The 26,909-nt window shown below is 36.8% G+C and overlaps 1 protein-coding gene across 2 annotated transcripts in view; it reads left to right on the top strand.

Moving 5' to 3' along the window:
- The window catches only part of LOC129282598 (uncharacterized), a 31,362-nt gene extending 10,967 nt beyond the window's left edge, over nt 1-20,395 (top strand). Inside the window, exons 4-8 of one of the 2 annotated variants that reach the window (XM_064113815.1) lie at nt 608-755; nt 2,330-2,416; nt 5,202-5,693; nt 15,348-15,481; nt 17,501-20,395. In XM_064113815.1, coding sequence (XP_063969885.1) covers nt 608-755; nt 2,330-2,416; nt 5,202-5,693; nt 15,348-15,481; nt 17,501-17,554 — 915 coding nt within the window. In that variant the 3' untranslated portion in view covers nt 17,555-20,395. Of the gene's footprint in view, nt 1-607; nt 756-2,323; nt 2,417-5,201; nt 5,694-15,347; nt 15,482-17,500 lie in introns of both variants that reach the window. The other variant, XM_064113809.1, reaches the window with a different exon arrangement.
- The last annotated feature ends 6,514 nt before the right edge of the window (nt 20,396-26,909 follow it).

The raw sequence follows: 26,909 nt of genomic DNA, 5'->3' as shown, positions 1-26,909 counted from the left end.
TTAAAGAAACAGATCAACGAAAGTTTGAGAAAAATCGGACAAATAATGAGAAAGTTATGAGCATTTGAATATTGCGATCACTAATGCTATGGAGATCCTCAAATTGGCAATGCGACAAAGATGTGTGACGTCACTTGTGAACAACTCTCCCCATTACTTTAGTATATATTTCACTTAAATTGCCTCTTTTATCACATCTATCAGTAGATCATGTGGTCTTTCTATAGGAGGGCATGTAATACAGATTTTAAAAAATACATCATGGATAAAGAGTTTGTATCACCTTAAGAAAAAGCAAAAAGAGACATTTTGGGGGTATTTTAGAGTCCATCGAAGGGAAAGTTGTTCACATGTGAAATCACACATCCTTGCCGCATTGCCAATAGGAGGATCTGCATAGCATTAGTGATTGCAATATTCAAATGCTCATTACTTTCTCATTATTTGTCTGATTTTTCTCAAACTTTCTTTGTTCTTAGTCTTTGATTTTTCTGTTTCGACACAAGCCTATCGCTACATAGGTTTCATTCCCCTTTAACGCTATGCTATATTTTGCTCTTAAAGAAATCTTTGTCTTATCTTAATTTATCAATTTCTTCTTTTTCAGAAATTCCCTGCCAACAATGACCAAAACACTAAAGTGTTTAACATGTTGCCTGAAGATAGAATTTGCCGTTACGTTCGCCTACAACCCGTCACATGGCATAGTAAAATTGCCTTACGAATGGAGCTTTATGGAGAAGGACCGATAGAAGGTATTGCCTTTGTTACGATACTGCAACAAATAATGAAAATTTAGTTTTAAATTTGATTTCCCTTTTTTTTATTATAGGAAATAGATCAATCATACACTAAACAAAACAAAAATAATTATGATCTTATATCTCTTGAAGTGTCAGTTCCGATTATATTCCAAATGATATGTATATATCAAGGTTGGCTGGCAAAGCTTCCTTAAAATAATGTTCACAATGCTGGCAATGATAAAATCATAGGCGGCGGAAGCGGGGGGGGGGACGTGTCCCCCCCCCCCCTAAATTTGAGGTGGGGGGGACGATCCCCCCTAAAATTTTTGTTGATGGCCTTTTTTTTTTTTTTCCTTGCCCAAAAAATTTGGTAGTCCCTCCCTGAAATTTTGGTTGATAACTTTTTTTTTTTTTTTGGCTTGTCAATTTTGTTTCCTGCGTTCCCCCCCCCTAATTTTTTTGGCTTCCGTCGCCAATGGATGAAATTGATGCTGAAGTACGATGAATAACAAGAGTCACTGTAACGAGTTGAAATGTATGTGAAGACGATGTTGATGACGATTAACAGTCAATTTCAGCAATCCATGGATTGAAAAGCGTTCATAAAAACAGGTTGATCTCGATGAGAACTGAGAATTCCTCTCTCAAAGTAACTGCAAACAGTTCATTGATTGCGTGTAAATTATTCAACAGAAATTAGTGTTGTATTCCAGTTGGAAATAAACTATGGTCTGACATAAAGTCTGGTGTAAAACTTGGAGTTCTTATCTGATGTGATGAAGAAACTGTCAGCTTATATACAATGTAGTAAGTTTCCACTATTCTGGAAGCTTCTAGTATTGTCTTTAAAAAGAACATTCTCCTTCTTCCCAGAATAGTTCAATTCTAGAAGACTCTTAAAAGACCTCAGTGAAATTATCAATGTAAACAACATGGTTAATCCTATTGTCCTTTATTTCCCCAACCACTAGGAGTCTCTATTGTGTAGCAGACTTCTATTGTTTATCTTTGTACATTCCAGAAATAACAAAAATTACTCATTAAAATAGGCATGCCTAACAAAGCTTTACATTCTGGAATATTCTTAATCATTATATGCTATGAATATCCTTAAAGAGAAATAACTAAATAAATGAATGTAATTGCTTTTACAATTCTACTTATATATAACACCTGACTATGTGTTACCAGACGAATATTTCAGAGAGTTATTATCATTATTTGGCTCATTGGATTATTTAGTTTACTAAAAGAACTGAAATTGTTTTATATATTAAAAGGTTCTTTCGATCGCCCCGATTTTTAATTTATCACGTTATAATATAAGCGAGCAAGCCCTAGAATTAAATATAACCAGAGTGTCAAATTATTAACTTAATTTGATCTTGCGTCGACTAAATTAGGAAGATCCATGCGTCCTAAAAAAGAACCGGTTGTTCACCATTGGCAAGGTATACGTTGGAAATTTAAGAAGGGAGCCATATTTTTCTAGATTCTTGTTTAAAATAGTGTAAATCCGACCTCTTTCAATTAATAGTACATGAAATAGATAGTTTTATTGTTCCTGTTTTTATAAGTCACAGCAACAAATCCAACAACGGACGAAGTGACAATTACGACCAAGCCCACAACGACAACTTCGCAACCTGAAGCAATGACAACACGCACAGGTAAATCTTATTAATCGGGGGGCAAATTCCAATATCTAAAAATAATTTATGGAGTTCGTTCCACCATCCTCACGCACAAAATAAGACCATGTTTTTTTTTTCTTTCAACTTTATAGTATAGCGAACAACATTCTGTAGGTCTACGACAAAGAAAAATGTTGCGAAAACTTCCAAATCCAAAATGGCTTGAGCCCCCACCCCACTTTCTTTTTCATATCCGCGTACACAAACGTAAATATCTGATTTTGATTAATTGCATGGGTCAGCTGACTCAGCTCCCCACTTCAAAACCATATCCTACTTGGTATCCATTTATGCCATGGGCCGAACGATCAAAAGTGCTTTAATTTTTAACTTTTGTTTCAGTTGACCTGACGTATTTGTTATATATTGAAAAAAGTAAGAAAAATACATTGATTGGGAAATGGCTCGTCCCCGCAGTCAACTCGCTGCAGTTAGCAAAATATGTGATTTAGAACTCCGGTTTTATCACGCTGTCGAATTATTGTACGAGCCGCACATTTAGCCAAACGCTCTGCAATAGCACAGTGGGGGAAAAGTGAGTGCTACAGTCGAACCACGAGTCGAGTTCGGTCAGAATTAAACAGTATTATTATTTTACACCCACTATAACGTATCCCTGGAGATATCTGCGTATTTTAGTCACATACCTTTAGTTGTAAATCATCGCAATATATGAATATTCCATAATAATATCCTCAAATTTACCGAAACCGTCAAGAAAATTGGTAACCCAGGGAGCTCCGGCCCGCGGGCCGGAGCCCAGGAGTCGACCATGCAAAACGAGGGAAAAGATGGGGTAAATTGGGGTCTCAATAGTAATCTTAATAAAATGTTGAAACAGAAATTATGCACTTACCACGATTATTATGGATGAAGGCCTATCGTAACACACAAATCCTGACATCGAGGCACAGACTGGAACCTCAAAAAAACAAAATATAGCCTTGGTCTCGATCGGCCATTTTGTTTTGAATTTTAAAAGAAGGAGAGGTATCGCGCCAGAATTTTTCGGGGTTTTTTAAGGTTCAAGTCTGTGCCTCGATGTCAGGATTTGTGTGTCACGATAGACCTTCATCCTTATAATCGTGGTAAGTGCATAATTTCTGTTTCCACATGTTAGTAAGATTACTATTGAGACCTCAATCCCCAATCTACCCCATCGTCTCCCTTGTTTTGCACGGTCGACTCCTGGGCTCTGGCCTGCGAAGCGGGCCGGAGCCCCCTGGGTTAGAAAATATTGTAGACTTGCGTGTCAGACTGACACTAACTTTACAAGCAGAAAAAATTGCGTTGCCAATTTACCTGTATAACACATTGTTCGTAATACGCTGCGCTGCTGGTCTGTATTATTATGAAAATGTGTGTTAATATAAACTGTTTTATTCACAACAAACGCAAAACCCTTGAAAACGAACATGTAGACTATATTATAATTCTGGTATGATAGCGTAACATTTCGCCTTGGACTAATTTTAAGAAATGATAGCAATTCCTTTTCCAAAGTGACGAGATGTAGATTTCATTAACCATGGTAACATGATTTAAGAAGAAGGGGGTTCTTCTTTTATGAATGCATTTTTTTCTGGCCCTGCCTATCGATCTTTGTGTTTCTGTGTCTGTGTGTACTTAAAGAGAGAGAGAGAGGGGGATAAATAAGAGATGATACAGTGAAAATAAAGTGAGACTAAAGAAAGAGGAAACAGTAAATGTAAATGCATAATAATTTTGGTCGGCTAAGTTGAATGGAAGATTCAGTTTTCCTAATAACATAACATAATGATATTTTCCTTTCATTAATGGATGGTCTGGTCCTGCCCTTTAGTCAGAAACATACAAGTCTTTCCATTCACCCTGCCCTGGTCTTCATAATTATGAATATTATTTGAATATTTCTGGTCACAAAAAATAAAAGGCACACATTTATATACATCAGATTTCTAATGTATCCATTTACTTTTTAAACAAAAATAATGGTTTTCAGACGGATGCAAAATAGTATAAAAAAAAAAATAAAAAAAAACTATTCTACTCTGACGTCACGAACTATTTTGATCTCCGATGAATTTCATTTTTCTAGTGAAATTATGATTAGTCACATGAAGGGCTCTCGACCAATCAGATAGAATTTTGAACTAGTGATATATCTCGATGGGACCTTCCTAATAGCAACACTGCTGTGTGTTGCTACCCTCTACGTTCGTTGATTAACACCTATGTTGCTGCCGGATGACTTGTACGGCTTCATTTTTTTCCCCTGCTCTATATGTCTCGCCGGGAATCCGTTAGGTCTGGAGAGTAGGGTCATTCCAGATTCAAGCTTTACAACTTCTAGTAAACTTACAAAAATCATGCCCCATGGAGGGGACGGCGGCTAAACCTTATACATAGCAGATTGAAATGGAGCCGGAGTCATGGGCCACAGAATGGATAAATGAACCAGTGCACAAACCAAGAAGCAATTAAGCGCCAGCTGAAATTAATGACATATGCCCAGTGACGTCAAAAGGGGCAATTAGGACTTTTTTGTAAGAATCAATTAATCATTAACAATTCATGCATCTTATTAAATTAATTTTGTGAGTGTGGAGCGCGAGCTGAATTTTGTATGTACTTTTTTAATAATCACTTTTAAAAAGGGACACTCTAAGGACTTTGTAATCAAGAACAGTTTGCACATTCAGCTAAACGGATATTTTTTGTTCAAAACAAAATATTGCATTTGATAATAGTAATATGAAGGATTTTTTTTGCTTGCTCACAGACATGGTAAACGTCTTTATACTCGCTGCGGCCCCGGCCTGGGGCCGTGCCTTGACACCTGAACTGAAGACTGCTGCAAGCTTGAGCACGCCAGTTGAATTGACGACACCTTATGGATTTTCAACCCGTGATGAATTGACGACACCCGGTGGATTGGCGACACCCGATGGATCGATGACACCCGATGGATTGGTTACATCCGATAGATTGGCGGCACCCGATAGATTGGCGGCACCCGATGGATTGGCGGCACCCGATGGATTGGCGGCACCCGATGGATTGGCGGCACCCGACAGATTGGCGGCACCCGATGGATTGGCGGCACCCGATGGATTGGCTACACCTGACAGATTGGCGGCACCCGATGGATTGACGGTACCCGATGGATTGGCGGCACCCGTTGGATTGGCGACACCCGTTGGATTGACGACACCTGATGAATTGGCGACACCTCTTCAATTTACACAAACGGACGCAGTATCATCTCCAACTGGTAAATCCATGATTACTTTATCAAATAAAGTAACTTATCAAATAAACTAACCAATACATTGATTTTCTATGAGCAAACTCTTTTTTCAACAACAGTCTTATCAAAACAACCCTATAACAAAACCATTTGAATTGATCAAGGAAATAAAAGAATTCCAAAACATTTTTGTCTCGACAGCAGGGCAAATATTTTCTGACATGCCCCCCCCCCCTAAAAAAATTTTAATGAATAAACGATGAAAGGTCATAACGATTTTTAGAACCACTTCTCTGTCAAGAGATCAAAGGGCGCCATTATAATTTTCGGATGCACCCATCCCCCTCCGGGTAGGTGTGCATTTTTTTTGTTTTATTATTATTATAAGTGGTCTAATAATCGTGTATACCTAGAACCATGTAATTCAGGCCAGCCATGATTTCATATGATACGCTCTCATTGGCTCATGTTAAAAAAAAAAGGATAAATAACTGGGTAACATTCTGTCATGAGACAGAGTTCTAAAATTTAGTGCATTAATTGGTCATCAGGGACCGCAGATTGGTTGGAAAATGTAAGAATGATCATACAAAACAAGTAGACATAAGATGGCGATTTTACTTTAATTTGTGCATATATTTAAGGTTTTTAAGCCCCCTCCCAGATGATACTTGTTAGATAATTCTAATTCAAATAATTTTGCATTTTGTTTGTTTTTCAATCCACTGTGGTCATACTACATTACAATTTCCCTATATAATCGTCCTGGAGCAGTGGCATAATGCATTTTACTTGTGTTGCAGGTATGCAAGAAAGTATGGAATTGCACCTTTGATTTGTTCTTAGCCAGGGTGGGTCAGTCATAACTTAGCACCAATATACTTGGTACTTAGTACGAAGCCGGGGTAATAATAATAGCAGGGCCCACTGGGAGAACAGTTTTCAGAACTGAAGTGGCTTCCCTGGGAAAATATACCTATGTTATTATTATTATTATTATTATTATATAATTCTCGCCATCGAGATTTTCCGTAATTATTCGCACTGCTATTTTTTTAATGTTCTCAACAATTTATGTTTATACACATCTGGAAGATATCCCCATACAAATCAGGCATAATCATAGCATGGTTGAATTGTATTATGTATGATATTTTCAATAAATTAGAGTTATACAACTTGGCAAAAAATAATGAATGTGCTACAGAATTACAAAATATTATTATGATTATCTATTTCCCTTTTTTATAATCCTTACATTTATTAACCTGGGGTGGTATACTGAAAATAAATTTTGTCATTTCTCTCCGAAATGTGACTCCGCTATGATTGTCACAAATCGGTATTCTGAAGTTTGTCCAACAAACGTAGAGGGCAGTAACACACAAGCTTCATGGCCCTATATATACTGTATAGGGCCTTGACATACGTGTTGTTCTAAGGGAGGTCAACTCAATACGCGCATGCAGCTGAGCTGCGCGCACAATTTCTTATTTATGCCAACGAAATCAAAGGCCGATCAAATACAACAACAAATTAGAAGCGATTACGAAAACAATGTGAAAGAATATGACTACAACGATATTAAAGAAAACATTAAAAAATCATATATGTAATTACGCATACTTTTAAAAACATACAGTACATTAATATTTAAAACCATACAAATATAAGTTTTAGAAACTAAAATCATTACCAAATCGGTGATTGTTGTTATCAGCGATTTCACCAGACGGCTGTATTAGATGATTTGTGCCGAGACGATTTTGTGACCACTCGCAAAGCATTTCGGGATTGAATATGACCACCTTATTTTTCTCTGAGCTCTTCGCTGAACCCATCATCACTCCATGCGTAAGCTAAGTATGTTACGTCGTCTTCTTAGCTCTCAACCTCTAGTCTAGCACCGGTACTTGTGCTAGGCGGACCACGACGTGGCGGCCAACCCGTCGACCAGCATTTATCCGCAGCCCATATAGGTTGTGACTCATTTTTTTATATATAAAGGCCACCGCACACCTTACGACCCGACTGGTCGCCGACTGGCTTGCGACTGAGTGAGGGGAGATGTGACGTCACAGCTCTTGTCAGCTTGAGCGTCGCAGACCGGTCAGAGACAAGTCGCAAGGAAAATCGTAAGGATTTGACATGTCGAATCCTTATGACTGGATCGCAAGCTTAATCCAACTTCCAACCAATCAGACAGCAGAGTTGCACGACGCGTATATGATAAACAACGCGCATATGCAGTAGTAAGCGCACTTTCTCAGTTGCTATGCCAAAAAGCAAAAAGCGCATGCGTGAGTCGCAGATCGGATCGATCGCAAGGTGTCCGGTGTCGAGGCTTATGACTGCCTTGCGACTCATCTCCCCTCACTCAGTCGCAAGCCAGTCGCCGACCAGTCGGGTCGTAAGGTGTGCGGTGGCCTTAAAGAACCGGCAGCAATGCCAATGTGTATAACCAAAAAATTATTCACGTCTAAATGTTATCATTTCTTTTCAGCATTTTCCCAAAACTTCTCAATCTAGATCTACATCCAATCATTAATAAATGAAGTCTACATCTAACTTAGATCTAGATCGATAGACTACAGTCTTAAATCCAATTTTATTAGTCTAACTAGACAAAAAGCTCTGAGCAGTCTCGATCTCTTTATCGATGTTCCACACAGGATATCTAAGTAGATCTAGATCTAGTACTACAAGAATCTACTACGACTTGTTTTACTTGGTAGGATATGCAAAAAGCAAAATAATAATAATAATGATAAACTAAAAACAGACGGATTTCAGCTGTCCATAATCTATATACTAGGACGCCTATAGACCAAGACCATAAATTGAGGATTGGCCAATGCAAGCCCCGAGGTTTGGTTTGGTCCAATTAAGATTTAAGGCCAGCCTGGGCTAGGGTAGGATTTTTTTTAGTCCGTAGAGGGTAAATTCTAGATCTAGAAGTTTCAATGGTTGAAAAGTGACCGTTAGGCCTAGACATGAAATCCAAATCACGACAAACTCAGTCACTTTGATCTTTCGCTTTCGAATTTCCCCCAAAAAATGTACGCGTTCTGGTCTGCCAAGCCTAGGAAAATTTACAATTGGCAATATGATAAATATAAAACTCTTTAAAACATTAATTGCAGAGAATCAATGGTCGAATTAAGATATGGATGCCGTATTAAAATCAATTCAAAGTTCAACTTCTTTTAGAGATGATATTTCCTTGGACTGACCCCCAACCCTAGTAATATTACTAAACCCTACTGAGTTGGTCTCTCCAAACGGTGATGGACACTTTCTGCCAAACGATGTAACATTGCAATAAGGTTGCCTCAATTGGCTGATTTTTCTCAGAAAAGTATTGAAGAAAACCAGGGAAAATGTGGATAGGTGGCCGTTCATATATTATAACGTCTTTGGTTCATACGCTTTAATTTGGCTTTGGGAGTTTGGTTGCTCGATCGACCTTCGACGCAGCCTGGCTGTGCAGCGCGCAGCCAATGCAGTGCATGCGATTTCTTTTCGCCGTCCATGCCATAATCTATTAGTTTACTTCTATTTTGCTATCACTCCGTGCGTGTATTGTATCGGTTCATGGCAACGAACGTAGAGGGCAGCAACACACAAGCGTGTTGCTGTAAGGCCACCGCACACCTTACGACCCGACTGGTCGCCGACTGGCTGGCGACTGAGTGTGGGGAGATGTGACGTCACAGCTCTTGTCAGCTTGAGAGTCGCAGACCGGTCAGAGACAAGTCGCAAGGAAAATCGGAAGGATTTGACATGTCGAATCCTTATGACTTGATCGCAAGATCAATCCAGCTTCCAGCCAATCAGACAGCAGAGTTGCACGACGCGTATATGATAAACAACGCGCATACGCACTAGTAAGCGCACTTTCTCAGTTGCTATGCAAAATAGCAAAAAGCGCATGCGTGAGTCGCAGATCGGATCGCAAGGTTTGCGGTGTCGAGGCTTATGACCACCTTGCGATTCCCCTCACTCAGTCGCAAGCCAGTCGGCGACTGGTCGGGTCGTAAGGTGTGCGGTGGCCTTTAAGGAAGGTCAACTCAATACGCGCATGCAGATGAGCTGCGCGCACATTTTATTATTCATGCCAACGAAATCAAACGCCGATCAAATACAACAACAAATTAGTAGCGATCACGAAAACAATATCAAAGGTATGACTACAACGATATCAAAGATAACTTTAAAAAAATACCTATACGATTATACATACTTTTTAAAACATACATTAATATTTAAAGCCATACAAATATAAGTTTTAGTAACTAAAATCATTACCAAATCGGTGATTGTTGTTATCAGCGATTTCACCAGACGACTGTATTAGGTGATCTGCGCCGAGACGATTTTGTGACCACTCGCAAAGCATTTCGGGATTGAATATGACCACCTTATTTTCTCTGAGCTCTTCGCTGAACCCGTCATCACTCCATGCTTATGCTACGTATGTTTCGTCGTCTGCTTAGCTCTCAACCTCTTGTGTACCTATAGGCTAGGCGGACCACGACGTGGCGGCCAACCCGTCGACCAGCATTTATCCGCAGCCCATAGCCTAGGCTGTGACTCAATGATTTTTATTTTTTTTAATATAAATAAAGAACCGGTATAGCAATGCCAATGCCAATGGGTATAAAAAAATGATCCACGTCTAATGTTATCATTTCTTTTCAGCATTTTCCTAAAACTTAAAACTATTAAATCTAGAGGCCTACAATACATCCAAAGAACTGAAGTCTAACGTTAGATCCATATCTAACTTAGATCGATAGATCTCAGTCTAAGATCCAACTTTATTAGTCTGACTAGACAATAAGCTTTGAACAGTCTCGATCTGTTTGTCCGCACGGTGGAACATCGATCGATGTTCCACCGTGCGGGATATCTAAGATCTAGTATTAGATCTAGGCCTAGTAGTAGTAGAATCTACTACGACTTGTTTTACTTGGTAGGAGATAGATCTATGCAAAAGGCAAAAAAAATAATAAAAAAATAATAATAATATTCCTCGAATAATAATATTTCTAGAATCTATAGAATTAGTAAAGGACGCCTATAGACCTAGATCTAGACCATAATCGAGGGTTGGCCCATGGCCATGCAAGCAGAGGCTCGGTTTGGTCCAATTAAGGCCAGCCTTGGCTAGGACTTTAGGATTTTTTTAGTCCATACAGGGTCAATTCCTGGAGTCTAGATCTAGAAGATTCTTTGGTTGACAAGTTACCGTTAAGCCTAGATCTAGACATGAAATCCTTAAAATTCAATATAGAAAGTGCATAAAATCACAAGCTCTGTCACTTTGCTCTTTCGCTTTTGAATTAAAAAAAATTGTACGCATCTACCGAACCAAAGGCCCAGGAAAATTTACAATTTTCCATATGATAAACAAAATAATGTAAAACTCTTTAAAACATTGATTGCTGAGAATAGATGGTCAAATTAAGATATAGATGCCGTATTCAAATCAATTTAAGTTCAACTTCTGTCTCAAGAAACTAATCTGGCCCCCAGCCCTAGACGGCCTATATACTAGACTAGGTCTAAACCGTACTGAGTTAGGTCTAACGCCAAACGGTGATTCTCTGCCAAACGATGTAACATTGCAATCAGTTTGCCTCAATTGGCTGAGATTTTTCTCAGAAAAGTATGAAGAAAACCAGGGAATTTGGCTTTGAAAGTTTGGTTGCTCGATCGATCTAGCTATCGACGCAGCGCGCAGCCAATGGTCTCGGACTCGGAGTTGAATTTCGACCTGGATTTCGGGGATACAGCGCCTTTATTTCAGTTTTAGACTAAAAAGTCAAATTGAATATAAAATTTGAAATCTAACCTTAAACAATCATCGTTGATAAACATCAGCCCTGAAACCATTGCACTTAGAATCAGGCCAGGCAAATTAGACGTCATTGTCTATGTTACAAGAAGATCTATGACGAATCGCCTGGATCCCCAGCGCATCAACGTCACTAGCTAGTTACGCGACCGGCCCAGACTCGGCGCATCCAGGCCAGAAGAACGACCTCGATTTGGACGGTGGTTGTCTATGCATTAATAGTGGTGCAGCGAAATTTAGCAGAAGAAAGTAACAGACCAGAGGTATCCCCGTTACAGACTTAATATTCCAAAATGAGAGAAAATGATAAAATCCTGACTATTTTTAGAGTGGTCACAAAATTCGAGCGGAGTTGACCTTCCTTAGAGCAACACGCTTGTGTGTTGCTGCCCTCTACGTTCGTTGGTTCATGGTTTCGTTGGCATGAATACCAAATTGTTCGCGCACTTCATTTGTATGCGCGTATCGAGTGGACCTTTTTAATAGCAACACTGCTGTGTGTTGCTGCCCTCTACGTTCGTTGATTATGACAATAGTAGATTCAAATAATAAAAACAAAAAAATATAGAAATAATGGAATAATAATGTATCACATTTTGAAAAATAAATTATTACTAAATTATTGTCTTAATTTTTTGTAAATCTTCAGTAAAACATGATCAAATTCTGTCAAAAATAAACCAGTCTGCTAAGTTACCCGGATTTAGACAAGCTCATTTTGTGACCACCGAAATCCTCTCAGAGCACTTTTTTGTAGATTGTAGAGTTGATTTATTTTCATTTTCTCTTTTTCATATTTTTTTTTGATTTTTTTTTTACATCAAATATGCTTAAAATATAAAATATGTTTCCCTGTATTTTTCCTAAAAATATTACATTGTGGTAACAACGGTTTTATGACTTTGCATATCAATATGATAATAAGTATATACGTGAGGTTAATGCGTCTTTATCTAAATTTCGCTGCGCCACATTAATGCGCCTACACGATCCAGCAACACCTCTTGAATATACAATCGCCATGGTTGGCACAACCGCGCCGGCTCCCCGGGCCGGGCCGGTCGGTGCTGAGGTAGGGTACGGTTTGCTGCATGCATAATTATGCTAACACATTTTTTTGGTAGAATTATGGAATGAAAATAGTAGATGTGACATAGACCTTCGCCCCTTGATAGTTCTCAAGTCAAGACCCGTCGGAATATACATAGCTCGATACTGAACCAGATAATTTCTGTCTAATAAAATATTAGGTTTAACGTTAGACTAGGATTTGGCTTTGCAATTTAGTGTCCGTATTCGATCCTGCCTGATGGATTGCAAAATCTGGGTTGGATTTGTGGATATAAGATAATTATTTTAGATTTCAGACTACAAACTACACTGTAAGTGAAAATTAAACTTCTTAACCTTGAATATTTATCGTTGCTCATCCGCCATAGTACCATATCCAGGGGCCGCGGAACGGTTTTCAAAGTGGGGGGGGGCTGAGCCAAAAGTGGGGGGGGGCTGACCATGCCAAAAATCACAATCATATGGTAATTTTTACGTTTTTGTACACTGTTTTGGAAAAAGTGGGGGGCTGAAGCCCCCCCCCCCCCCCCCGGTTCTGCGGCCCCTGATATCAATGACAGACCATGTCTATATCTTTCAAGTCCATATCTAGCTAAGTTGAGTCGCGTCGAGATTATCCTGCCAGTGCAGTGCGGCCAGCATATATCATTCGCGCATTACGCGCATCGAGGTGACCGGGGAAGTTTCGGCGCGGACAGACCAGAACATCACGGTCTTGGCTCTGGCGTTAGCTTGTGTAGATTTGGTAGGGGCAGCGAAATTAAGCAGAAGAACGGTAACACAAATGTCATCAGTCTATGTATTTTTATTGCTCTGCAAACTACAAGAATCATGATTATCTTTTGTCTTACATTTTTGAAAAAATACAAAAATACTCAAATTATATTATTAAACATACTTAGTTGGAGGTTTAATTATTAAAAAAGCAATTAAATTGAACAAACGAACAAAAATCAACTTTACAATCTTCCAAAACAGTGCTCTTGGAGAAAATGGTCACAAAATCTTCCTAAAAGCAACACTGTCGTGTGTTGCTGCCCTCTACGTTCGTTGAAAACCACCTTTGTGAATTCGGGCCATTGAATTCAATAATTGCGCTTGCATTATATGATAGCGCATCTTTACTTCATTATAGAGATTTTTTTTTTTTTTTATGACAATACTCAGGCGCCATGCTCATGAATTACAAGATTGCCATAAATGATGGTTACTAAACACATTTTTTTTTTCTTCATTACATTATGTTTAGCTTTGTGGGGGTATCTAAATAATGATAAAAATATTGGATGACCAATAATTTTCATGGGATGCGTAGAAATATTGTTACTCGCTGAAGAACAACATTGGATTCGTCTCCGACTCATCCAATACTGTTCTCTATCTCGTACAATATTTGTTCGCATCCCAAATAAGTCTATCCAATATTCCCTAAATATTATCACCCAGACCAACCGATCTAAAAAAAAATCATTACAAATATATTTAAAATTAACAAATGAAATAAAATCAACTCTACAAAGTTCGAAAAACCCCACCTCATTTTTTAGAGTAGTCACAAAATTCGAGAGGAGTTGACCTTCCTTAGAGTAGAACGCTTGTGTGTTGCTGCCCTCTACGTTCGTTGACATTGTCTTTTCCCTATCATATAAATTCTGACAAAACGTCTGACAAAACTTAAATACACACACACACACACACCCTGTCAAATCTCTCCAAATTCCCGCCCATCCTTTCGGAAGCAAACCAATCAAAATTGTTAGTTCCCAGTGGGAGCCCTTCTAGCCAATAGGAAGGCCCAGTGGCAGATAGGGCGTATCGCGCAACTACGCGTGTATCGATGGTTACACGGGCCTAACTACAGCTGGCAGGCCAAATATATTCATTTGAGCCAACCCATGGCTCAATTTTTTAATTTGATATTGCTGATTGACAAAAATGAATGAATATGATTGACAATCTAACACTGATTCTAGGGAGGGTACCTACTGAACTTCCTTTTTCCAAATTTTAAAGATATATTACTATTTTTTCACTGGCGGAAGAATTAGGGCCATTTTACTTTCTCAAGTGATGAGTTTGACCCTGTCAGGTGTAGTCTTCATAATTGCCGATTTGTTTTTAAAATGAGCCGGTCGAGGTATCCTTTTCTGGTCAGATATGGAATGTCAGACATATATCCTGTCCACTGGTAGTAAACATTCAACCCTCGAATTTCCTCCTTATTTTTATGATTTTTTTAAAGTGCCACTTTAACACACGAGTCTATAGGAAATTAATTAGGCCTGGGATACCTGATGCGCCGCAATTACAAAAGAGATAGGGAGCTGTGGAGGATTTTGGAAGAGAAATAGAAAAAGAGGGAAAAGGGAGGTATTTATATGTAGGTCCTAACTAATTGTAGCATGAACAAATATTTTTGAAATTGCCATGGCTGATGAGTTTAACTAATACCACAATGTATGACAATTTTTGTGACAAAGTTTATGACATCCACCAGAAAACCGATTTGTCATATCTCTAGAAAAGATATGGACAAAAGACAATGTTCAGAATACCGCCACAGGGTTTTATTCCGAATAATAGTAATGATGAAGAAGATGATGATGATAATTACAGTTAAAGATGATATTTTGTGACTATAATATATTGTGCTAAAAATGTTGTCAAAGTCATACAGAGTAAAATTTCGAAATGAATTTTTCTGGTGTTGTCAGCTTGAAAATACTTTTTTTTGTATTACTTTGCAGGTTTGCGGAAATGGCTTCTGGAGTTAAAAAACGAAGATACTATATTTCTTTCATTCGGTATCCCCATGGTTGTGTATTTCATCTGTTTTTGTATGGCTCTTCTTTTTCGTACTGCAGTTGGGCGTACTAAAAAGGTAGGCGCATACACTGGCATTTCCGATTGGTATTATGTGTTTTTATGTTTTTGTGTGTGTATATGTGAGTGGGTGTGTGTGTGTGTTAATATTTATATTTTGTGTCCGGAACTGCGGTGGGAAAAATGATTTCGCGCCCTGCGCGTAGCCCGCTCTTTTCATCTGGTGTAAAGGGGTCTTTGAACATGCCAATTTTCCATCGAAGCAATTTTCGCCGGAGCAAATGCCATTGAATCATATGATACTGATCATAATGAACAGACGTGTTTTTTACGACTATTTCAGGAACGGATTTTGAATTCCCCCTTTTTTGTCACATCATGGGCACTGACGAAGAGGGTGACTTTACCTTTCATTTTTTGAGAGCTTGCGCCACATTTCAAAGCACTGCACCTCCATGTGAACCATAATTACATCATGTATAGGGTGTCTATTTTGAACAATAAAATATGGATAGATGGATGGTATCATTTTAAAGAGAATTAAGGACGTTCCACAGTTAAAGTGAAATCCATGTCATTTTCACCAAAATTTGCACATAGATACTTTAGAACCTAATATTCGAGATATGCAAAAATTAACATAGGTCCATGTGCTTGATTTGTTGCTATAGAACTTCAAAGTTCACCCAAATTGATGTTCTTAAGAATTGCACATTCAAAAGAATTTGGCATTTTTAGACCGCCCAAGATTACTACAATGAGTTTAAACCTGTATTACTCAGTCAAAATACATGAAAAAGTCATCAAATTTCGCAAGAGAGTTAATAATTGTATCGTTAGAATGGAGAATATATTTAAAGTGCTATTTGTTTGCAATTTTAAGTTTAACAGCACTGTCAGTTCTTAAAAATGGCGTAAAAGATAACAAAATCCCAATCTAAAAAATGTGAAATTTCAGTAACAAACTACAAAAGTACAATAAATGCTGCACTTTATTCAAAATCCATGTCATTTTCACCAAAATTTGTAGAGTTGTAGAAGAATTAGGTATACCAAAGAGGAACACACATCAAAAAATAGGGGTTCATGTGCTTGTTTTTAAACTATCAGTACTTTTATTAGAGCAAATGTGCTTTTTAAAACACCAAAAATGCGCCGAATGCTTTGTATCTATGTGAAGAAAAAAATCAAAACCACTCTACCATTTATTCAAACTCGGGGTAATATTCGTGATTCTTGGCAGCCTGCAAAGTAAAGTATTTTGAAATTGTAGAGAATCTTTTTTTGAATGGTCCATGGAATAATTCAATTTTTTAGCTTCATGAAATAACGCATCGGATCTGCAGTTAAAGTGCAGAAGATGAGAAAAATCAGCACATACCCGCAGCTAATTAATCAGCTGTTCATCCATTGTGACGTCAGCGCGCAGAGTGTAAACTATGCGCAGATCATAATGCGCACAAACATAACTGTGGAACGTCCTTAAATGATCTATTCATTGATATTAATTACACATTGATATTTACTGAAACCGAGGAGGGATTATCGATCAAAGTCAGATTTCAAAACTTTTTTTGAGGAGTTTATATATATATGTATATAAATATCATATGTATATATATATGTGTGTGTGTATGTGTGTGGGCGTGTGTGTGTGCGGGTGGGTGTGTATGTGGGGGTGCACATATACATGTATATACGCTGGTAATTTGTATGTGTATATATAAACATTGGTGACATCGAATCATGTCGCAAGCCCATTGCAAGATCTGGATTCTTTCAAAGATACATGAAAGTCAGCAGAATCATTGCAATACTGGTTTTCATGCCAATTGCCCCTCCCCCACAAAGTAGTATGCTTAAGTTCACAATTTACAATTATTATGAATTACTATGAAGATAGCGGCTAACAAAGGGGTGATCAAGGTTGCAAAAGAGTGAAAGCAATATAGACAGCTTTTTTTTAATAGTAAATTTCTGATTTTTTTTATTCTCCTCTCTCTCTCCTAACCCCCCCCCCCCCCTTCTCTCCCTTTATCTGAACCTGCCATCCTTTGACTACTGTGTCTTACGTTAGGAACCACCGGTGATGGAGCGGCCACAGCGGATGTATAAACTGGTCAATGTCTGATCTAATGACAACGAGAACACTGACCAGATGACATAGAATTCACTTATCTATTTCTGATTATATATATACATATATTAGGTCAATCACAAGGAGTGCCCGTCCGCGCAATTATTTTTACCACCACAGTTGTGGACATCAATGTGAATATTCATGACTTTCGTCTTCGGAATAAGACTACGCATGCGCGTGGACTAGACAAAATCGTGGCCGTTTGCGTTGCATGCCATGAAAAATCAGCACCCTAAAGATGCCGGTACCTTAACTGTTATAGCCTAGGGTTAGATATGTCTAGATCCAATTGATTCTTAAACACATATCAAATTGCCATTAAAGATAAGACAAAATGTTAAGGTAGCCTAGGCTAGAGCATTAACTTTTTCTTTATCTAAGTACTTTATCTATCTACAAATCTGGACCTGTCTAATGCCTGCAGCCGAGCACTGGTTAATTCTGAACTTTGGGATTAAATTTACTTCCGTTAGACCAATGAGCTTAATTGGTAGCCTTTGTTTAATAGGTCTAATTTATTCCGTATATAAACTAGTCCTAAATCTAATTAAATTTAGTTTAGATATAGTCTAGTCTCTAGTCTAGATCTTGATAGACCACTCTGATCTACACTCTAATTGATCACGTAGGCCTAGGCATATAACGTCAGGCACAAATTAATATCGTCGGTGCGCAGAACATGCATGTGAATGTTTAACGCGCAGCTCTGCATAGCTATTTCAATCGCCGATCGAGTAAACTCTCTTGATCAACAAAATGTAATTGATCGATAAGCATAAATGAGGTCTACTAAGTTTTTAATTCCCGTGCTCGAAATAGGCAATTGTGTTACTAGTTCTGTATACGGACTAGACCTATTAAACTAAGGCTACCAACATGACCAAGCTCATTGGATAACGTAAGTAAATGTAAAATTTGGAATGAACCCGTTCTAAGCTAACCATGGCATTTGTCGGCTGCAGGCATATTTGAGATAATTTTAATGCCCCAGCCTATGCTATAGCCATAGCCTAGCTTTACATTTTGTCTTGTCATTAATGGCAATTTGATAAGTGTTTAAGAATTGGATCTAGATATAGATCTAAGGCCTATAGTTTTAGGATATGGGGTACCGGCAATTTGAGGGTGCTGATTCATTCATGGCATGCATTGCAAACGGCCACAATTTTGTGTAGTCCACGCGCATGCGAAGTCTTATTCCGAAGACGGAAGTCATGAATATTCATATTGATGTCAACATCTGCGGTGGGAAAAATAATTTCGCTAAAAGTACACGCAGTGAACTAATAACTTTATCAAAATTTATTGATAATTTTACACCTTATTGTTCATGATATATTCAATTGCATTTGCTATCAGTTGTATGTAATATGTAATAGTGATGTAAGGCAAGGACTATAAATCTTTATGTACTCCTATACATAAAATAGCTAATGAAGATATTTTTTTGAAGTTTTACTTCAAATCCTATTTTTTTATGAGGACATAAAATAAAACAATATACTACATGGGTTTTGATTACTCCCACAGGGGGATAGGTATAATAGAAGAAAACCACAAATCCCTGATAAGTACACGACCTATCATGCCTATGGGTCTGGGAAAGTTTTCCTTGCCCCTTGTCATTATTTACTTAATTAGCGATTTGAAATCTACATAGTCTTAAGGATCCCCTCTCCCCCTATCGATTTTGAACTTCGTATAGAAACCTTTGTGAAAGGGTTGACACCTTCTTTAAGAATGAACAAAAAATCTCACGAAATCGCCTCCTATGGCTCAGGGAACGTTAGAAGATAAATTCAGGTGTTCCTCGGTGTACATATTAGGTCCTTTGGTATTTACTATATTCATCAATGGCATATGACATTTAAACTTATATAATTCTACCTTTGTGTTGTTTTTCACAGCTATTTGTAATAACGGAGGACAATATGAAATCAGACAAGTAGATTTGGTTACATTATAAATATGCAAAGGTTAGACTTGAATAGTATGCGTGTACACCTTTGGAAGCGAAGGTCATGCCATTTTTGTCTGAAGAATATGATGGGGGATGATATTTTGTTTGTTAATAAAGTATGATATAAACTTACCTTCAGAAAAGTACTTCGGTTTCATGCTCGACTCCGGTTTGACATTGTGTTAATGTTCCTAAGATAATGTTTGAAAAGAAGGTTGAATACCAAGGAATAAACATTTGATGTCATAAATAAGCTCCACTTTGCTTTATAATTCTACATTTTATTAATCAATGTTGCACACTTAGGGGAAGATGTGCAAATATTCATATGGATATTTTAAGTATTATACAAACACTTGACACCTGATTCAATCGTTGATACTGTTATCCATATCTCATATATTATTTTTATCATAATTATTGTACATAGAAATTTGTTAGTATGTTTTCCTGCATTAATTTGTATAACAAAATGTACCAAACAAATTTAAATGTTGGAATGGAAATAAACGAAATAAAATGACAAAAAAAGAATGAAATATTGTACCACCCATCCTATTCCACGGTTTGTTGTTTATCATAATTTTAACTTATTGTTGTGTATTTTGTATCTTCATATAGAGTAATGGTTGTTCAATTGCAGGGCGCCTTTGTAAGAACTTTCTAGAAACTGAACAGGGGTCCGTTGCAGAAAGAGTAGCGTTTAAACGCAAGTCAAAAAATCAATCGCAAGTCTAAAATGCTCGCTGTTGATTGGTTGAAAATCAAGTTGCGTATGATTTTCGAGTTGCGATTGATTGCAACTCTTTCTGCAACGAGCCTCTGGTCAATCTTGTAGTAAAACAAAATAAATAAATGACTGGATATTTCACATAAAGCCAGTATGTCACTGAGTTATTCAATTTCTCCAAGTTAGAATTCAAAAATAACTTTCTTGCAGGATTTCGTTTTCATATTCGTGTTCAGGCAATCATTCTCAATCTTTCGCCATTTAAAGGTCAGGTCCACCCCAACAAAATTTTGTTTGAGTAACTAGAGAAAATCGAGCAACGTGAAGTTTAATGCTTATATTTTCTTCAAAATAAGATATAAAATAATACAGTTTAAACGTTTTAAAGTTACGCTTTATGTTCACAAAACAACGTAAGCATAACATCACACAGGCGATTTGTAAATGGTAGGTTTGTTGATGTCAGACACTTTAAGTTTTATAACATCAATCTTAGAATTGTGATTTTGTATATCTGATCTAATATGAAAATTCTCCGTCAAATCCCAACAGGTTACAGAAAAGACAATTGCACAATGTTCAGGGCAGGGGCGGATCCAGCATTTTGCAAAAAGAGGGAGGTGGGCACATTTTCCCCAAGAATTCAATCCCATTCTTTATTTTATTTCCACGGAAACATGATACAAAAAACATATAGATCGGATACAAATTTACAGATGAACATTCTTGAATAAAAAAAAAAACAGTATTAAATTTACCATAAATGGAAATGAGAGAAATAAATGGAAATTTGACAAGCCAAAAAAAAGGAAAGAAAGAAAGAAAGAAAGGGTCCTCAAATGTGTATCGACGTTATATTCCAATTGAAAACAAATGTTGTAACTTTCAAATGGGGTGCACACTGAAGTTAGAACGAAATATTATGTACCTTAAAAATATTGACAGTGGCTCCCAAAGGGGGGGGCACGGGCCTGATGTGCACCCCTCCCCCCCCCCCCCCCCCGGATCCACCACTGGTTTCAGGGGGTTGTTAACCTTGTTTCACATGGAAAATTAAAGAGAAAAGATATCTCATGTAGTGTAACAGAATACAAAATAAATAGAAAAAGCATGGAAATTATCATTTTCAAACTCTCCAGACTCATTTCGTGGAGTTACAAAATAAAAATTTGAAGCAAATTCCGTTTAAATTATATGTTAATTTCTGTTATTTACCATTTTTCATCATCATACAAACAATCAATGTACGTTTTGCATTTTTCACGGTTAAGCGAGCACATTAAATAAACTTGAAATGAAGAGTGTGCCCTGCATTTATCAATTCTAAATGGAGTGTACAGTCAATGAGTGGTTTTAAAATTATAGGGGAGGCTGACCATGCAAAAAAATCACAATCCTATGGTCATTTTTACGTTTTTGTACATGGTTTTGAAATAAAAGTGGGGGCTGAAGCCCCCAGCCCCCCCCCCCGCTTCTGCGGCCCCTGGAAGGGGGGGGGGGGCTTCTTTGAACCCTATGACGATACGGCATTGACGACTGTAAGCACTCAACAATGGAAGTATCAAAATTTAGTGTGGAATGGTTTAAATAAAAAACAATATAAACATTTTGAGACCACAGAAACAAATTTTCGCCCAACTCCGTGAACACATATTATCATATTACATTTATCATATTATGTACAATTGTGAAACGGAAATCAATAAATCAAATCACATGCATAACCCCGAATTTACTCTCGTGACTTAGACCCTTTACAAGTCATTCCGCATTCGACCATGCTTAGAGTTGTAATGCTGAATAGAATGAGACCCGTATCGGGCAAACCATATTTAATCGAGAAAAGATATTACGTGAGAATGATATGTGTTTTCACAAAACATGAATATGCCTAATCTGGAAGCTACACGAAAGTGTCATGTAAACATATTATCTTCTATATTTAGAAATTTAATTCATGTCAATGTAATAATTAAACCAGTGAACAGCTAACCCTATGGAACGATCATTAGAAGGTTATCACGCCCTTTGCAAAAACAGATGACTATCAGAAACTCTTTTTATGTAAGAACTTTACTTGATTTTCTAATGCTTTGCAGTACATTATGTTCCAATCATTTATGTTAAATGAAATTCTGTTTCACCTTCATATAATTATTCAGCATTCCCTGTTCCGTGTGTAGCTTTTAATTTAGTTCATGTCACAGACATTTTCTTTGAATGCATTTTCGTTTCTTAATTTAACACTTTACCATTCCATTGCTTCGTCATAAGTTCCCATTACACCTATATGAAACTAATTACAGCTCCCTTTCAATCGGTATCTAGGGGGCCTTCTTGTTGATTATACTTTGCCTATGAATCTTGATTATCTGATATTCTGATTGTGTTATACTCGCGCATGAACGTGATCAATGTCATGTATTTTGATTCATTTCAAACTTTTAAAATTCAAACCAACTGACCTAACATTTTTTTCTAATTGATATACGATTAATGCTGGTTTGATATAATTTGTATTATTTCTTTGTCATGATACATTATAAACAAGTTTTTATTTTGTTTCTCTTCTTCAAATTAGTTTATTCAGAAGTTTGATTATAGTTACATATAGATCTTGCTGTTCGCAGCAAGAACTGAATTGTACCGAACTTTTACATAAAAAACAATATAAAACATTATAGTATCAAATAGAATTATGAATTACACAAAGCATGAAAAAATATACAATCATCAATACTTTGGGGGATAATATGAATCAACAAAATATTTTCAAATATAAGTAATTGCAGAAGTTTCAAGTTTGCTACATGTTTACATGACTTGTATTTCTATTTTACGTTATTCTGTGTAGGCACCAGTCAATGTGGAGAACCTCTCGGCAATTTTTTTAAATTCTTTTAGGTGACCCCCAGGCTTTGGCTGTTGTTTTTATTGTAATGTTTATATCAAATCTGTCACGCCTTTCATTATCTTGCCTGGAAATAAATAAATAAGATTTCCAAAGATTGGAACATGCTATCTCGTAATGTAATAAACATCTATTTTTACTTTCAAACGCTTATGCAAGGCCCACCATTTTTTTGTAATATAAAATAATTTCACATCTCATATCCATAATAATGCCTCACAATCAGTTAATAGTAATTTTGATATTTTATGTAAAATTTCGTCTCATACCATAACTCAGAAAAGTTTGTTCATTATAGTTTTATAGTGTTATTTTATGTCTGTTCTATCATTTTGCTCGTATATCGTGTTCTTTAATATATTTAAAGGGATCGTTTAACATTGTGAGAAGCTGATTTAAAAAATTCTCAAATTAAGATGAATTATGTTTATGAGTTTATGTACTTGTTCTAAGAAACCCTAGAAATCATCTTTATTTTGAATGAAAAGTTGTTAGTAGGTAGGAAAATGTGATTATATTAGAACTCGTCTACTAGACGATTTCCCAAATTACTGTGACATCCCGATTTGAAAATAAAATTGTATGCCTCCCTCTGCGTTGAGATCGTAACGGACACGCAAGCGAGAACTGTCAATCAACCAACAGTGAATGGGGGCAAGGCCGCTCCGGCCGGCATGAACTGAGAATTGTAAACATTACATGCGCAGCGCTTGTTCTCTGCTGGCTCTTTTCTATAGTGCCTTGACGGTTCTAGTCGAAGCAGAGAAAGTAGTATGAGAGAAGAAAAACAGATTCTGATAGCGCAACGAAAGATATGTACAGACCATCTAAGATAAGAAAAATGCAGACTTACTGACTCCTCGCCGGGATGGTAGTAACGTGGCAAATTTGGGGCGATGTACTTTAATATTACATGAAGATAAAGCGAAAGTGTAGCACCAGAATAAAATATGTGCGGTCCAGAACATCATACATGTACTTGAGAATAGAATAAGAACATGTGGTCTCTCGAGCTCTGCGTGTGTCGTGAGCTGAGGCATGGACCATGGCTAGCTGAGGGAAGGATGGCTTTATCCCATGCGTGAACGTTTCGTTGTTTATGTGGGTATGCAAGGGGGTATGCAAATTACTTGGTATTACGTAAGACTCTTCCCATATCGCTCGAAAAATGAACATAATACAGGACATTCATTTTTAATTGTGCAGTCACATGATTATAACATTTCATTTATTCAAGACTGTTTCTCTAATGGGCCGAGCACCTTTTTGAGAGCAGTAATCAAAACTTGTGTAGTAAATCTGCCATATTTTACTCACGTATGCACTCCCTTCCTTTGAACGCGAGGTCCTTTATTTCTTCTTCTTCTTTTGCTTGACAAATTTTTGGCGAAATACCTTTAGATTGTAAATTTTTAGATGAAAACCTTTTTTTTTTCTTTTTTTTTTCTTTTCAAAATTTTCTCATGAATTGTGCCTCCTCCCTTTAGAAAAACCTGGATCCACCACCCCTGCACAACGTAAAGCTGCCCCCCCCCCCCTCCAACACATAACTGCACAGCCCAACAACCAGTGTATAACGAACATTTTATAATAATTATATAAAAAGATTTGGTGCAGCATAAAATATATAAAATATAAAGGTATATGCTGGGGATAAAAAGGACATAAAAATAATTGCATTATTCTGTGGCCGGCGGCGAAAGCATAAAAATATTAGATTCTGGATTGGCGGTGTTCCGGCGGTGTTGAAGCATGATCTTCCGCCGCCAGTGTCAGAATGTATATTTTTACGTACTTCGGGGGGGGGGGGGTAAGAAATATTTCCATCCACATTTCTTCCACATCGGCTGATAAATGCTTAATTATTATCATTTAGGGGGGGTGTCCCATGCAACTAAAGTCTGAATTTTTAAGTACATCGTAGCTTTATTCTTACAATCATGGACCTACTATGGCCTAAATTAATGATGCGAGCGCGAAGCGCGCAAGGTAATGTTTATTTTTATATTTCGCCTTGAAAATAAATATAGGAGCGCGAACTTTTTTATGAACATGAACATCTTAAACGGGTCATTCTACTCACTTTTGGTAATCACGCAGGGTATGTTCATCTTAAACAATTCGATTTGATTTATTGTTCTCGTAAATGCGTATTAGCATTTTCATAACAAAAGAAACATAATATCGTTTAAAATTTTGGCATGAATAATAGAGTGTACTTATTAAAAATATGATTCAACCCACACACACCAAATGATCCACACCCAACATATTATGATATTAACAATTAGCAGGATCGAGGATTGTCATTATAAGCACATTGCTTGGAAAAAAATAACTGAAAACCCGAGATTCAAACTTATTTAATTGCATTGATTATACAACAGAATGGTGCGAGCGCGGAGCACGAAGAACGAGTTGAAAATTATTAATATTTTGACATGAAGAGCTGAATCGTGTCATTCTAATCAAATACGGTCTTATGGTAAGTATAAAGTTTATTTTGATTTGATTTTGATTTGAATTTATTTTTCTTCTACATAACAATATAATATAACATAAATGTAACAAACATACATTGACAATAAATCAGGTATAAATCATTTAGCATAAAATTAATAGCAGAAGATGGATTGCCATAGTAAGCAAAAAAATGCTTGAAAATTATGACAAACCGAAACATATTTTAACCATATAATCATATTATGAGCAGAATGGACAATAACAAATTATTAAAGTATCAATTAAGTATAATATAAAAAGAGAAGAACAAAATCTAACAAGCCAAAACTTGCTATAATATATATAATCAAGTAAAAAAAAAAAAAAAATAATAATAATAATAATAATAATAATGATAATGACAAATGAAGATGATGAAGATGATGATGATGATAGTGGTGACGGTGGTGGTGGTGGTGGAAATAATGTTAATGATGATGGAAACGGAATATTAGAACATGATTATGACACAAGAAAGTTTATTTTACATATTCCGATAGTAACATGACCTTAACTTTAGCTTTGAATGAGTGTAGGGAGCAAGAGGATTTAATTGAGTCTGGGAGAGGATTTAATTGAGTCTGGGAGAGGATTCCAAAGATCAAGCGAGCTGATATTTGTTGAAATTAAGATCTTAATACGAAACATTGTATAAACTGTTTTGGAATATTGCTGCATATTTTCCTGAATAATGATAAGAGCGCATGTAAAACGCAAGCTGATTTTTTTTAAAGTATATTCGCGATTGATTTTTTTTGTATAATGATTTCTACTTTTTCTGTTTTCAAATCGTTCCTCTTTTCTTATTTCATTCACTTTTCTTCTTCTTATATCCTTTCTTATCGTTCCTCTCTATTTCCGCTTTCTCTAGGCATAGATAGCAAAGCCCCAAGAAACTCCAGAATCCTGAGACGTCCAGATGGTATTTTGTACAAAAAAATGAAGTCACCAATCTAAAAATGTCACTTTAATCCGATTTTAAAAAATGTGGAAAGACACATGCAGGGTTCGGCGACAGGGCATATAAAGTTTAGTAATAAAATAGAGAAATGCGAGTAAACGCAAAGAGTTGAATTTGAAAAGTTTTTCGATTTTATATTAAAATCCTACATTTTTATTTCAATAGCATGTTCGTGATATTACTTATAACCCCTTATAACATTGCATTATGAAGGGTTATATATAGATATTCCCGTGATGCACATCAGTGTTTCCACTCCTCCCGAAATTTCGGGAAATTTTA

This window comes from Lytechinus pictus, chromosome 2 (assembly GCF_037042905.1).
Source record: "Lytechinus pictus isolate F3 Inbred chromosome 2, Lp3.0, whole genome shotgun sequence".
Classification (NCBI taxonomy): domain Eukaryota; kingdom Metazoa; phylum Echinodermata; class Echinoidea; order Temnopleuroida; family Toxopneustidae; genus Lytechinus; species Lytechinus pictus.
This window is presented reverse-complemented; position numbering and strand designations above follow the sequence as displayed.